We start from the raw sequence: 14,577 nt of genomic DNA on the forward strand, positions 1-14,577 counted from the left end.
TGCTTTCAGTTTTATATCCCACATATGAGGGAAATCATATGGTTCATAACTTTTCCTGTCTGATCTATTTTGCTTAGCCTAATACTCTCAAGGTCCATCCACGCTGTCTCGGACCGCAGTATTTCACCTTTTCTTACTCATCCATTGTGTATATGACCACATCTTCTTTATCCAATCATCTGCCAAAGGACACTTCAGTTTCCATGTGTTGGCCACCAGGAATAAAAACCATTTAAAACTATAATGGTATCCCTACAACGAAGGCAGTCTGTAAAGAAAATGAGTGCTCTGGTGTGTTTGATGGGCAAAAAATGGTCCTGAAAGGAAGCTTATCAGGGAGTTGTACCTGGTGCTGTCTGAGAGGACTGAGTGTTCTATTCATACACACATGCACATATATACATGTACTTAGCCTGTCACATAGCTAAAATTTCACAAGCAAAAACAATCCTTGGCATTGGAAATCAGTTTAATTTATAAAGATTAACAAGGGATAATTATAATCTAGCATTATAATAATAACATAATAATCCTTGAACAGTATGTAATAATTTACATTTCTGTAGCATTTCATAATTTGTAAACTGCTTTTGCATATATTATTTTATTTTATGCAATTCTCATGTCATCCTTGCTATGGAGGTTTTATTATTCATATTTTACAGAGCAAGTAACATAGTGTCAGAGCTTAAATCCTTCCATGAGGAAATACTGCCCAGGAAGTGGCAGAGACAAGGTCTATAATCTCAAAGCTCATGCTCGGCTATACCAGTGGATCCCAAACCCGAGCTGGAGCCCAGAAATCTACACCCTTCAAAGGTTCCTCCATATGATTCTGATAATATCAAAGTCTGGAGCCCATGTACTACACTCTCTTACAGAGAGTGAATAGATACTAATATTGGTCATTTAATGTAGCCAAATTGTAACTTGCTTAAAGTCACTTTAGTTATTTTCGTATCTGGCTACCAAGCTCCTTGCTCCCTTCCTCCCTCCTTATACTGTTTTGCTCATTATATTTGTCGAGTCTAATTGTTTTAGACTTGAATTGCCCATGTCAAAGTTTGCATCTCGATTTAGCTTTAGCCGGCCGCCTATCTGTATTGTCCAGACCAATGTTCTTCAAAGTCGAGTGTACCAGGCAACCCAGTGAAGGATGCGGAAAGGAAATATCTGAATTCCTATTTTTATTTTATTCTAAAAAAGCTTTTATTCAAAATATTTACCAATATTTACTATATCAATTGACAGTGGTTTGTATACAGTTTAAAAATAAATGGTCATATATAAGAGTATACTCAACAACTGCATTGTTGGGGTACCCAATCAAAAATAGAAACCACTGGTCTGGGCCCCTTCCCCTATGAGCAGGAAAACATGCTCACTCTCCTGGGAAGGAGTCAGGAGGCTAAATTCCCTTTGTATATGTAATTTCTGCTGCAGTCCTCACAGGATGGAAGAAAATGACCTCAGAGGCCAGGAATCTTTCTCACCCTGTGAGGGAGTTCGTCCTCTTGGGCTTCCCTTGCCGCTGGGAAATACAGATCTTCCTCTTTTCCACCTTCCTCGTGACTTACATGCTGACCCTCTTTGGCAACATGGCCATCGTGTGTGCAGTGCGCTGGGACCCCCGGCTCCACACCCCGATGTACATTCTGCTGGCCAACTTCTCCTTCCTGGAGATCTGCTACGTCAACTCGGATGTGCCCAACATGCTGGCCAACTTCCTCTCCCAGGCCAAAACCATCTCCTTCGCTGGGTGCCTGCTCCAGCTCTACTTCTTCTTCTCCCTGGGCACAACCGAATGCTTATTTCTCTCCATCATGGCCTACGACCGGTTCCTGGCCATCTGCCGCCCCCTGCACTACCCCAGCGTCATGACTGTTAAGTTCTGCGGCAGACTGGTCATCTTCTGCTGGGTGTATGGTTTCCTCTGGTTTCTGATCCCGGTGATATTCATCACCCAGCTACCATTTTGTGGCCCGAATGTGATTGATGACTTTCTGTGTGACCTGGGTCCTCTGCTGGCCCTGGCTTCAGCCTGTGTCCCAGTTCCAGGGACTGTCCTCATGTGTGGCACCATGAGCTCCCTCCTCATCTTTGCCACCTTTTTCTATATTATTGGCTCCTACACCCTGGTGCTGAGGGCCGTGATGCAGGTGCCCTCCGTAGCTGGCCGGAAGAAGGCCTTCTCCACCTGCTCCTCACACCTGGCTGTTGTGTTTTTATTCTATGGTTCTGTCATGATGACATATGTAAGCCCGGGGGCAGGACAAGCAGAGAGCATGCAGAAGTTCACCACTTTGTTCTACTCGGTTTTGACCCCTTTTTTCAACCCCATGATCTACAGCCTTCGGAATAAAGAAATGAAGGATGCCTTGAAGAAAGTTCTAAGAGGTTCCTAAAATTGGCCTGTGATTTAGTGAGTTATTCTCAGATGAGTTCAGACTGTGAACAGTTAAGAAACTGGAAAATAGAACTTTTTGAAGGAGCCATTCCAAAACCCTAGATGTCAGGACATTAATGAAGTCTTTCCTTCAGTGAAATTAATTCCCTCTTCCATAGCACATTACTTGTATGAACTTCTATTTAACATCTCCTTCCTTCTTTCTTGTAGTTAGCTGTTCACAAATCCATCTCCACATGCCTCCCCATTCTTATTAGATTACAAATTTCTTAGGAGCAGGGACTGTGCTTTATTAATTCCTGTAACCCCAGAACCCTACACAATACCTAGCACAAAAATGTCAATAATGTCTCCCAGCCAGTGTAACTCAGTAGTTGAGCATTGACCCATGCACCAAGAGGCCACCGGTTTGATTCTCGATCAGGGCACATGCCTAGGTTGAGGGCCCGATCCCCAGTGAGGGGGCAGGAGGCAGCCAGTCGATGTTCTCTCTCATCAATATTTCTCTCTCTCTCCTTTCCTTTTCCTCTCTCTCTAAAAAAATCAATAAAAACATATTTTTTAAATGTCAGTAATATCAAATTTAAAAAATGTATACTGTTCATATTTCCTCACTAGATTCTATCATTCCTGACATTCGGGACAACATATAAAGAAACCATGCAAACTCTGTAACAGCCTGTATTTTATGTCCTATGGATGAAATGAAAAGAACCTTCCCAGAAAAATGAGAAATCGACCTGAACTAGTTGGACCAAACATTAAATGAAAATCAAATCAATGGAAATCCTCACCAGATGAAAGTTAATGTCTAAGAAATTACATGCTTCCTACTCTTCATCAATCCCTTTGTCTAATAAGATAACTACTTTATTTCATTTTTCTCCTTACTAACCATGCTTCCACTACTGCATATTTTAAAATATAGCATACACCCTCACCACTGAAAATGTGGTTTGGAGACCATCAGCTGGGCATCACTAGGAAACCTTTATTTATCTTTTTATTGCAAACTATTTTTCTTTATTTTTTTAATTTTATTTTTCAGTTATAGTTTACATTCAAAATTATTTTGTATTAGTTTCAGGTGTATAGCATAGCGGTTAGACAATCACATACCTTACAAAGTGATCCCACTAGAGAGCTTTTAGAAGGCGGGATCTCAGGGCCCCGTCTCAGGCCTATTGATGCAGAATTTGCATTTTATTTTCAGTGGATTATTATGCACATTAAATTTGGAAAACCACTGATCTACAACACGTTCTCTAAAAGGCTCACAATAATCACACCACATGTAGGATTTTCTATTGACACCTACCTTCACCTGAGCGGTGGTTCTCAACTCAGAATTGGGGTTGGGGCCTAGGCTCGGTATTTTTAAAAGCTCTCAAGGAGGTTGTCATACACAGAGGGGGTTGGGAATCACTGCATTCAAATTTAGGAATTTCTAAACTATACAATAACAGAGAATGAGACTTACACCCACATTCCTTTTCTTTTCAAAAGCCATCTTGGTGTAAATCAATCAAACTGAATATTAGATAGCAATAAGACATGTTATAACACAAGTATAATAATCATTACTTTGCCAAAAAAATTATATCCAAGATAGGTAAGTCTCTTTCGAATATTTTTCACATTCTTATGTTTGGGAGATTATGCATAGTAAAAATAAAAACTATAGTAAAAAGAAAATATGAAAAACTATCCTTGCACTGTACTAACTTTAGAGTAACCCAGATTAACAATATTTCTTTCCTGCCCTCGGAGAGACCACAATCCAGTGATGGAAATAAACTTTTCTAACCTTTCTGTTTGTTCGTTTGCTTGTTTGTTTGTTTGTTTGTTTTGTAACAACTTGATTGAAATATTATTTGTATATCATAAAATTCACCCCTTTAAAAGTGAACAATTTCATGTTTTTTAGTTTATTCACATAGTTGTGTAACCATCACCACTAACAAATTTTAGAATATTTTTATCACTCCAAAAAGAAATCCCATTCCCATTAGTAGTCACTCTCTGGTCCCCTCTCTCTTCAGCCCTGGAGTCCACTTGTCTACTTTCTGTCCCTATGTATTTTGCCTCTTTAGAACATTTCATATAAATGCTAGTCTGCTGGTTTCCACAGATACCGTGGTTGTAGGGCTGCTGGTTTTCAAGGCTAATGTGGAGCTGGGGAGAAGGGGGTAGGAATAAGGCCAGTTAGGATGCTGCAAAGTTCACTTTTCTTACCAAGATTCAGCTGTTTTATTGAATAAATGCTTCTCTAAGTGTTGCAAGACTTTGGTTAATATTTCATTCTACCTGTAAGGGGTTTAAAGCAAGGGAAAGGTCTTATTTCAACTTGCACAGAAAAAAACAACAGAAATTAAGGCAGGCCCCAAGGGAAGTAAATAACATCTCTTGACACTGTTAAGGATCAGGAAAAACAGGGCTCACTTCCTGGCAGGCTCTGCTTATAACCCCTCCATCCTTCAGCAAACTCAGTCAGGGATCCTTGTCATAACCATTTCCACCTCTTTCTCCTCTCCAGTTATTGGCAAGAAGACTATCTCTTCTCTATGAAAATAAAAGAGAAACATTTGGGAAGTTTCAGTTTGGACTTTCCTTTGCTGATCCAGGTAATAAGGTTATATAGTGTTTAGAAGTAAAAAAATATAATATACTAGTTTTTACCTACAGCTCTTTTTGAATTTTCTATGGCCATACACATACAACCAATACTTCTTCAGCAATGGTCAGGCAATTGTCAAGATACTTCCACAGACATTTATCTCATTCAATAATCTTTACAACAGCCCTTTAAAGAAGACATAATTATGCCCATTCTATAGCTTAGAAAACCCTAAATTCAACGCTTTTTGTATTATGCCCAGCTGCCTACCACTCATTCCAATCTGGAAATTATCCTTACTTTTAAGTATTTTCCAGAAATAGATTTCCCAGTGTTACAGATGTGGCAGCCCCCTCGCTGCAACTATGCAAACTAGCTAAAGGAAGGAATTGAGTTGTCAAGAGACATCTCTGGACTGGCTATGGAGAGAGGGCCAACAAATGGACATACTAAGATTTCTACTATACTGAAATTTGAGGGAAAATTAAAATGTCAGGGAATGTCTTCCTCACACTGACATGGCCTGACTCACTCAAACATAGTCTATCTCAACCTTTTTGGAGTTGACAGTTTAACAAGTAAACCATAAAAGGGTGATTGTTGTTAATAAACTCAGTCCAAGCAGCCTAGGTGGTGCATAAACACAGATGCCCTTGTACAGATGTGCACAGCGCCCTCTGCAGTCGATGCGGGGTGACTCCACCAGCCTAAGGTGAGTGACAACAGTCTGGTTAAATACATTAGAGGGAACACGACATGGTGATGGCCATTCTTGTTTTCTAGAACACCTCCCTGTTTTCTTAAACAGCTTTGTAAGACTGTCTGACAGAATCGTTCTGAGAGGGAATGGTTTTACTCAAAAGTCTAACACAATAATTTTTTGTTGTGGATTTTTTTTTTTATTTGTTTTTCATTTTTAAGGAGTACTCTGCTGCTGTGTGGAAATGGAGGGGGCAGGGGTAGGCGGAGGTAAGGAGCTCTGTTAGGATGCCGCCACAGGAGTACAAGGGAGAAAGGATGAGAATTTGAACTTCAGAGATAACAGTGAAGACAAAGAAAAGCACATTATGCTAGTCATATTTTAGAAACAGAAGCATCTTGCTGATGAGTTGGATGTGATGGGATAAAAGAAAGGAAGAGATGTGACATTAAAATAGACTAGAGCAGGAAAAATGAGTCCTTGAACATTAACTAAACCATTCAAAGTACTAAAAATATTTTGAGATGACGGACAAAGCGATTATCACACAAAATAACCTTTTAGAAACATCTTGTAGAACACTTTGGTTAAATGCCCTGACCACAGCTAGTAACAAATTATTTTGACCTATGAAAACTGAGTGATTTTCCTCTGAGTTAGTGTTATAAGCCTAAAAGGGGCTTTTTTTTTTAACATTGTGGAATTTAAAGTCCATAAGTGACCTTCACATGTTATAGCAAATTTTCTCCTGAGTCACTCCTACAAGTCATTAACAGTCGATGTGTTCTCATGGCCCATATTTGTCAACAGCCCCATTCAAAGAACAGGGCATTTGGGAAAATGGTGCCTCCAGAAAAGACCACATTCTGGATATTTTCATCCTAAAGGAGGCTAGTGTAAAGTAATGGAAATATGTATTAGATATTTTATGTCTGGTTTAAGTTCACTTTCAAAAAAGATGAATACTTGATGTCTGAAACTTAATCTCAGACCGTAGTCACACACCCTTAAAATCAAAGAGGAGAGGACTTTTAGAAAATGTAAGTTTATGGTACAAGAACCAAAACCTGTTCATCCCACAGCTCAGCCACTAAAAGACCTGAAGTAATATAAGTTAAGACATAAGCTAGCAGGATCATGGGAAATTTTATTGGCCACTTGAGTCCCCCATGTCATAGAAATATAAAATCCAAAACTAGATCTGACTCAGAGAGGGAAGCTTTTTTACATGTAAGTTCCAAAATATTAATCAGTTTGCTAGTCCCCTGTCACAGATTTTCTTGCTCTCCAAAAACAAACAAAAAAATACATTATATTCAACTAGCTCTCCCCTGACCCTTTCTGCCATTTACCCGGGGTGGTCTCACTGGTTTTGAATATTCCAGAATGACCATTGGCAGACTTCTTGGATAACGATGCCAACACTTGAAAATAATTTATTACAGATCAATTGATGCTCTATTCCAAATAATAGAAAATAAATTATTTTTTATGTTTCTGTTCATGCCCTATTTACAGAGACTATAATGACTGAAACCAAGGTCTAGATGTAGAATTATTTAACAAAGGTTGGGGTTTTTTAAACTCAGAAAAACAAAGCCATTATGCAAATGTATAACCGTCTAAAGTCATTCTGCCTTGAGGTGCTCCCAAGCGTGACTGGGGGAGACAGCAAAAAATGTAAGCTTTCTCTTCTTTACAAGTGTTCTGCTGCATGTATCTTAACATTATATCCAAAGCATCAGATCTCACAGTTTATGTGGGTTTTGCAGCATCATATTCCCAGTCCAGACAACCGCAGGCCTATTTCACCAAGACCAGATTAATGCCGATCCGACCCCTCAGCTGTATCTCCCGTGGACAGCTGGGGACCAGAAGTGAGTGGCAGCTATTTCCTATAATTAATTTGAATGTTTTACTCCTGAATTTTGTAGATTGCCTCCCCTCTCTCTGGGAAGCTCAAAAGCAATGGGAAAAAATATCCTCAGATGAGGGTTAAGAAAAAAAAAATTTTTTTTTAATGTCAAGTTTGGGGACAGTTTTCTTTATTAGTTCCAGAATACTCTCTTTTGAGAGCAGAAGAGCTCTGCTATAACCACCTATACGAAAAAAAACCAAAAAGTACTACCAAGAAGAGAACTACCCAAGCTGATATTACCAGAAGAAAAAAGAGAGAGAGAGAGCAAAGCTGTTAAAATGCAGCCTCTATGTCATTCCCCAGGCTCTGGTAAATACCAAATTAACATTTGAAAAGGATGTTGTTGAAACTAATACAAAATAATATTTTAAAAAGTAAATAATCACTTTGAACATAAAAAAAGGAAAGAATGTTGACAATCAGCTCTCATATACTGTCAGAGGCAGTGAAAAATCGAGCAGTAAGGATGAAACACTTTAACATAATCTATTAAAACTGAAGATACGAATGCTCTATGATCCAGCCTACAAAAATGTGTGCATGTGTAAGTCAGGAAAAATGAACTATATGTTTGTAGCAACATTCCTCCAAACTGGAAATAACCAAAATGTCTACCTATAGTAGAATGGTTACATAAGTGGTGGTTTATTCATAAAATGTAAAAGTGTAGAGCACTAAAAATGGGCAAACTACAAATACAACATGAATTTCACAAAACTACTGTTGAACAAAAGAAGCTGTCCAAAACTACTATTCGTAACATGATTTCACTTATGTAAAGTACAAAAACAAGCAACACTAGCTACTCTTGTTTGGTACTGCATACTTAGTTATTAAAAATAAAGGCAAGCAAGGAAGTAGCTACCAAACGGAAAGGAGCATGTTAACACTTGGAGGAACAGAGAGGCAGGAGACGGTGACTAGGATGAAGCGTGAGGGGAGACCCTAGGTGTATTCTATTTCTTGACCTCAGTGGTAATTACTGTGGAATTTTATTTATAATGATTTAATATGCTATATATTTATATATTAAGCATGTATTAACTATACATTTCATAATAAGGAAATATCTCCATATTCTCTGATATTCACTGGCTTCTAGTGCTTTTACAGTCCAATAACTAAACCAGGACAGTATTTCAGGTTTAGACAAAAACAGTGACTATTGGGATATGTGTCTATTGCAGCCCCCGCGGTGGCTTCAGTATATTCCTGGGTCGCCATCTGTCTACACACAGCCATTGAATGATTTGATGTCCTTTTCACAGCTCACAGGCCCATGAAAATCTCCAACGACTCCAGCACCGGCCCTGGCTTCGTTCTCCTGGGCTTCCCTTGCCCCAGGGAGGGGCGGGGCCTCCTCTTCGCGCTCTTCTCCGTTGCCTACCTCCTGACCCTCCTGGGCAATGGCTCTATCATCTGTGCTGTGCGCTGGGATCAGAGACTCCACACCCCCATGTACGTCCTGCTGGCCAACTTCTCCTTCCTGGAGATCTGCTATGTCACCTCCACTGTCCCCAACATGTTGGCTAACTTCCTCTCTGACACCAAGGTCATCTCCTTCTCTGGGTGCTTTCTCCAGTTCTACTTTTTCTTCTCCTTGGGCTCTACGGAATGCTTTTTCTTGGCGACTATGGCATTTGATCGCTACCTTGCCATCTGCCGGCCTCTACACTACCCAACCATTATGACTGGACGTCTCTGCACCAATCTTGTGGTCAGCTGCTGGGCATTTGGCTTCCTCTGGTTCTTGATTCCCATCATTGTCATCTCCCGAATGTCCTTTTGTGGCACCAGAGTTATCGACCACTTCCTGTGTGACCCAGGCCCTCTGTTAGCCCTCACCTGTACCAGAACCCCTGTAATAGAGTTAACTAGCTCCACCTTAAGTTCTCTGCTCCTGTTTGTTCCCTTTCTTTGTATCCTGGTGTCCTATTCTCTGGTTCTACAAGCTGTGTTGAGGGTCCCTTCAGCAGCTGGACGAAGAAAGGCTTTCTCCACCTGTGGGTCCCATCTGGTTGTGGTTTCTCTTTTCTATGGCTCGGTGATGGTCATGTATATAAGCCCCACATCAGAACATGAAGCCGGAATGCAGAAGATAACAACTTTGATTTATTCTGTGGTTACTCCACTCATTAACCCTGTGATATATAGTCTGAGGAACAAAGATATGGAACGTGCTATAAAGAAATTATTAGGAATAGAAGTAGAGGTGTGGATACACGGAACAGTCTAACAGCTGTCAGAAGGGAGGAAGGGGTGGGGGGAACTGGATGAAAGAAGGTGAAGAGATTAACCAAAGAACATATATGCATAATTCATGAACACTGACAATAGTGTGGTGATGGCCAGAGGGAAGGGGGGTGGGGGCTGGGCCGAGGAGGGTAAAGGGGGGCAAAATGGGGACAACCGTAACAGTGTCAACAATAAGAATAAAGAAGAAAAGAAATTACTGGGGGCATAAAAGTAAGAGTCTTGATTTAAAAGATTTGGGGGGACATAATCTGTTTTTAATTTCTTGGTTAAAAAATGACTGACATCATTCAGAAAATTATTCATTGCTTTGGGCAGTGGGCCCATGATGCAGTGTGCAGATGATGTTTTGTTGAGTTGCATACTTGAAACCCATATGATTTTGTGAAGCAATGTCACTCCAATAAATTCAATATAAATCAATCAATCAAATTTTTAAAACAGAAAATTGTTCATGTTGTTTGTGAACTTTATATACTATAGTGTTTTTTTATTTCCTAGAATTTAAAGTGAGAAGGGAAAGTCTTTTCCCTTATTTTCAACAGAGATAATTATGCCTTTTATTTTTTATTTGTATTTGCCCTTACAAATCTTTTTACAGTTCTTTGCATTTCTCTACTTTTTCAATTTTCATATTTATTCACAACCCGGAAGAGTGGTAGATACATAGAAAATGTTGATAAACTAGCTGTTAATGGATTTCTGGAAGTTGTAGGCTCAGTTGGGCATAAGCCACAAAAGATCTGCTCTGGTTTAAGAGCTGATTCTAAAAGTGATCTTGAGGCACTAAAAATGAAAGCTCTTAACCTCTTGATAAATATAAGTACTCTGACTGTTTTTGATGCCAAAAAGGCATCAAAAGTAAAGTGACAAACTCAATGTTCTAAAGTAGTTTTCTAAAAGCCAAATCACTCCTTCAAGAACATGTAAAACCATCAGAATTCTATAAGAAAGTTAATTTCTACTGTTAAAATACCTTTAATGCCCTAGCCAATTTTGCTCAATGGGTAGAGCCTCAGCCTATGGACTGAAGGGTCCCAGGTTTGATTCTGGCCAAGGGCATGTACCTAGGTTGCAGGCTCGAACCCCATGCAGGAGGTAACCAATCAATGTGTGTGTCTCTCTCTCCTCTCTCTCGGATTAAAATAAAATAAAAAAATCTTTGACATCTGAAAATTAAACAGGCTGCTGTGCAGCATAAATGAGTTGCAGAATCGAGTAAGAAACTGAATCCAAACTGTCAAATACTCATCAAAGTCTACTCAAAAGTTTTTGTTTGTTTGTCTTTGTAAGGAAAATAAAACAAGGTATTTCTCAGGTATTACCCTGAATACAGCTTATTGGTGGACACTAAACTGAATGGCTGTTCTAGTTTAGTTTCATAAATAGGACAAAGAAAAACAGAAAACTTACCCACAACCTAATCTTTTCCAGCCATTATGACCAATGGAAAAGAGAGCAGAATTAGGTAAAACAAACATATTTTGTACTTTCTCCTAAAAAGTGGGAGGGGAAAGGGATATGAAGAATATGTATAGATGAGATATTTAGAGACATTCTTCAAGGGCTAAATTGTTTGATTTTTTTGTTTCACAAACTTTCATAATTCACCTTTCCAAACAGAATGAATAGTACTCTTTAAAAAAACCCACAGCCCAGCCGGGCGTGGCTCAGCGGTTGAGCATCGACCTAGGATCCAGGAGATCAGGGTTCCCGGTCAGGGCACATGCCCGGGTTACATCGGCTACAGCCGATCAATGACTCATCATTGAGGTTTCTCTCTCTCCCTCTCCCCTGCTCTCTCTAAAATCAATAAAGATATATTTTTTAAAAATAAAATAAAAATTAAAAACCCACATTATATGTCTGTTAGGAGACTTGACTTGGGGTGGAGAACACACAGTACAATATACAGATGATGTATTATAGAATTGCATGCCTAAAACCTGTAAATTTTATTAACCAATGTCACCCCAATAAATTCAATAAAAAAAGAAAAGAAAAGAAGTACTAATTGGTAGTTACAAAATAGTCACAGGGAAGTAAGTTACAGCATAGGGAATACAGTCAATAATATTGTAATACCTATGTATGGTGCCAGGTGGGTACTGGAACTATCAGGGGGAACACTTTGTAAAGTATATGTTCGTCTAACCACTATGCTGTACACCTGAAACTAATACAAAATAATATTGAATGTAAACTGTAATTTGAAAAAGAAATTTAAAAGAGGCCGGGCACTGGTGGACGCGTTGAACGGCTGCTGAGCCACCTGCTACCTGGAGTGCTGCGCCTGGGAGTCCCCCAGGCCGGCTGCTCCCACAAGGCCGCCCCCACGCCTGAGGCTGCCGTGCTGAGCTCCTGTCCCAGACAGCAGCCTTACCAGCTTGTCTGGTCTCCCCACCACGGATATCAGGGAAACCCCATGGAGCTTGTGGAGTAGGTGGCCGCAGGAAAATCTCCAGGACCTCGGAGTCCCAGCCGGGGCCTCGTGGTGGCGCTCCTGACTTTCACAGGGACCCTGCTGGAGAGAGCACACTGAGGCCAGGGCAAGAACAGAAGGAAGGGAGGCCAGCGCTGACCAGGACTGCCAAGCCTGGTGGCCTTGCTATGTGATTGGCTCACGGCGCTATTTGCTATGTTTAGATAAATATGAATATGAGACTTTCATATATCCTTAATTTCATCTGCTGCCGCTGATTTATCAAGGCAATGGGTCAGGAGTGAAACACTGAAATTAAATCAAAGGTGTTCCAAGTACCACTCTAAGAATGTAATATTAACACCTTTTACAGGGAATTCTTTCTAAAGCCTTTGAAATTGAATTCCTGGGACTTCTCGGTTTTCTAAAGTTAATATTTAAAATTTCAATTTCTGCTTCAATAAATTGTTAAATGTCTTTGAAGTTTTAATAAATGTATGCATCTTTTTTAAAAAGAAAAATGCAATAAAAAGAAAGTTTAAAAAAAAACATTATCATGAATAACACCCATCTGACAAAATCAATAAGTTGTCCAAAAGTTTAACTGGGGGGAAAAAGTTTAACTTGTTGTTTGAAACTTGAAACAAATTTGCTCATCTCAGCAGCGTTACAAATAGTGGTTTGGCCATAATACCCGTGGCCCTGTGACTTTGTTGGTCTCCACAGAAGTAAATCCTGAGACCAGCGCAAGTAGTTAATTTGGGTAATGAAGGGAACACTGTTAGAGAAGACTGGAATGAGGAGGGGAAGTCTTCCAACAAGGGGTGCATTGTCAAGCCAGCTACCCCTGTGGGTAACTAGAGCTAATCCCTCTGGGGAATGCCAGGGTGCTCAAGTAGACCTCCCAGGGTTATCCTACACATGCAAGGGCAGGGAGCTGGAGTATTGATATCCCAGTTCCCACCTGTCCATTGTTAAGAGCTTCTGGGGAGCGAGGAGGTCATTAACTTCCCAGGGCTCCTGTCCTGGAGAAACAAAGAGCAGGCAGGCAAGACAGATTTCCCAGTTAGGAAAAAAGAAACCACTCAGAGAAATAAATGTGGGTGCTGGCCACTGCACTAAAGTGGAAAGAAAGAGGAAATACAGAGGAGATATGGACAGGGAAGCAATGCCCTCTGTTCTAACATCACCTCCAAGAATTCTGGGAGAATATATCTGGGCTGAAGGGAGCAATGAAAGACGCTAAGAAGAAAAAAAAAGAAAAGAAAAGAAAGCAAAGAGGACATTTCATAAGTTACCTCTCTACGTCCCCAAGTAAATTAATCTCCCTGGGTTCCTCACTCCACAGGGCTTAACTCTCCCACTGCCAGTCATCAATGCAGAGTGTTCTTGTCAACTTTTCAGAGGGTCAAATCATCCACTCAGCACAAATGTATGATCTTCCGTTGTGTGACTAAGTAACGTGATGTGGCTGTGACACAGGACATCTGCAAGAAATGGTGGGGAAAACTTAAAACAACAACGGTAACAATGATAATATTAAGTTAGGGCTAAATCACAGGGGCCCTTGTTTGCCATTTGTGAATTTATATTGTGGACAGAGGGAAACATCAAAGCTATTCAAACAAGGAAATGAAATGGACTGGCAAGTCTTTGAGATTCTGAAAGTCCTTGCACAGTTGGTGATAGACAGAAAATGGGAATGAGGAAGGTGAAAAGCCCAACTCCCAGATGCAGCTGCGGGAGTGGAGTATGGAATGCCCTGCTCTGCCCCCCCTTGGACCTGGGAAATGAGCCCTGAGCTGCGTGAGGCTCGTGGGGCCACCACAAACAAGAAAGGAAAAGATTTATAAGAAAGCCAAGATGATCCTGGAAGGAGATTAATTCCTGCTGTAACTGTACAACCCTCTACTCCTGAGGTTTTATCATACCTCCAGCCCATCTCTTCTTTCTGGAAAATCAGAGGAAGCTTTGTCCCCAACCCCATAACTGACACCACTCACTAGAGGCCCAGTGAATAGCCTCCTGCATTGGAGCCACTACACCTTGTGCTTTGTGGGGGAGGGAAAAATTTACCCCTTCCCTTCTTGGTTCTTATGGCTGGTTGAATAATTAACATGATATAAGGCAGACTAACAAGAGAAAAATCAAGTTTTAATACTTATTCATGGGGAATTCACATAGGCAAGAATATTCCAAAGACACATAAGGGAAAATGAGGTATATATGTCACTCTGGACTAAGGGGGAGAGATAAGAGT

At 40.3% G+C, this 14,577-nt stretch overlaps 2 protein-coding genes across 2 annotated transcripts; both read left to right on the top strand.

Annotated features, from left to right (window-relative positions):
- Window positions 1-1,463: 1,463 nt before the first annotated feature.
- LOC107527001 (olfactory receptor 11H4-like) lies at window positions 1,464-2,405 on the top strand. The gene has a single exon (XM_016199628.2). The coding sequence runs from the start codon at window positions 1,464-1,466 to the stop codon at window positions 2,403-2,405; it is 942 nt and encodes a 313-aa protein (XP_016055114.2).
- A 6,501-nt stretch (window positions 2,406-8,906) lies between these two features.
- LOC107527036 (olfactory receptor 11G2-like) lies at window positions 8,907-9,878 on the top strand. Its single transcript, XM_016199652.2, has one exon. It carries the CDS (start codon window positions 8,922-8,924, stop codon window positions 9,876-9,878), a length of 957 nt encoding a protein of 318 aa, XP_016055138.2. The 5' UTR covers window positions 8,907-8,921.
- Window positions 9,879-14,577: the final 4,699 nt, after the last annotated feature.

The sequence above is a fragment of the Miniopterus natalensis genome, chromosome 1, assembly GCF_054644295.1.
Source record: "Miniopterus natalensis isolate mMinNat1 chromosome 1, mMinNat1.hap1, whole genome shotgun sequence".
NCBI classification, from domain to species: Eukaryota; Metazoa; Chordata; class Mammalia; order Chiroptera; family Miniopteridae; genus Miniopterus; species Miniopterus natalensis.

Excerpts from the sequence above, each read along its gene's own strand:
- LOC107527001 (XM_016199628.2), top strand. The coding sequence starts at position 1,464 with ATGACCTCAGAGGCCAGGAATCTTTCTCACCCTGTGAGGGAGTTCGTC.
- LOC107527036 (XM_016199652.2), top strand. The coding sequence starts at position 8,922 with ATGAAAATCTCCAACGACTCCAGCACCGGCCCTGGCTTCGTTCTCCTG.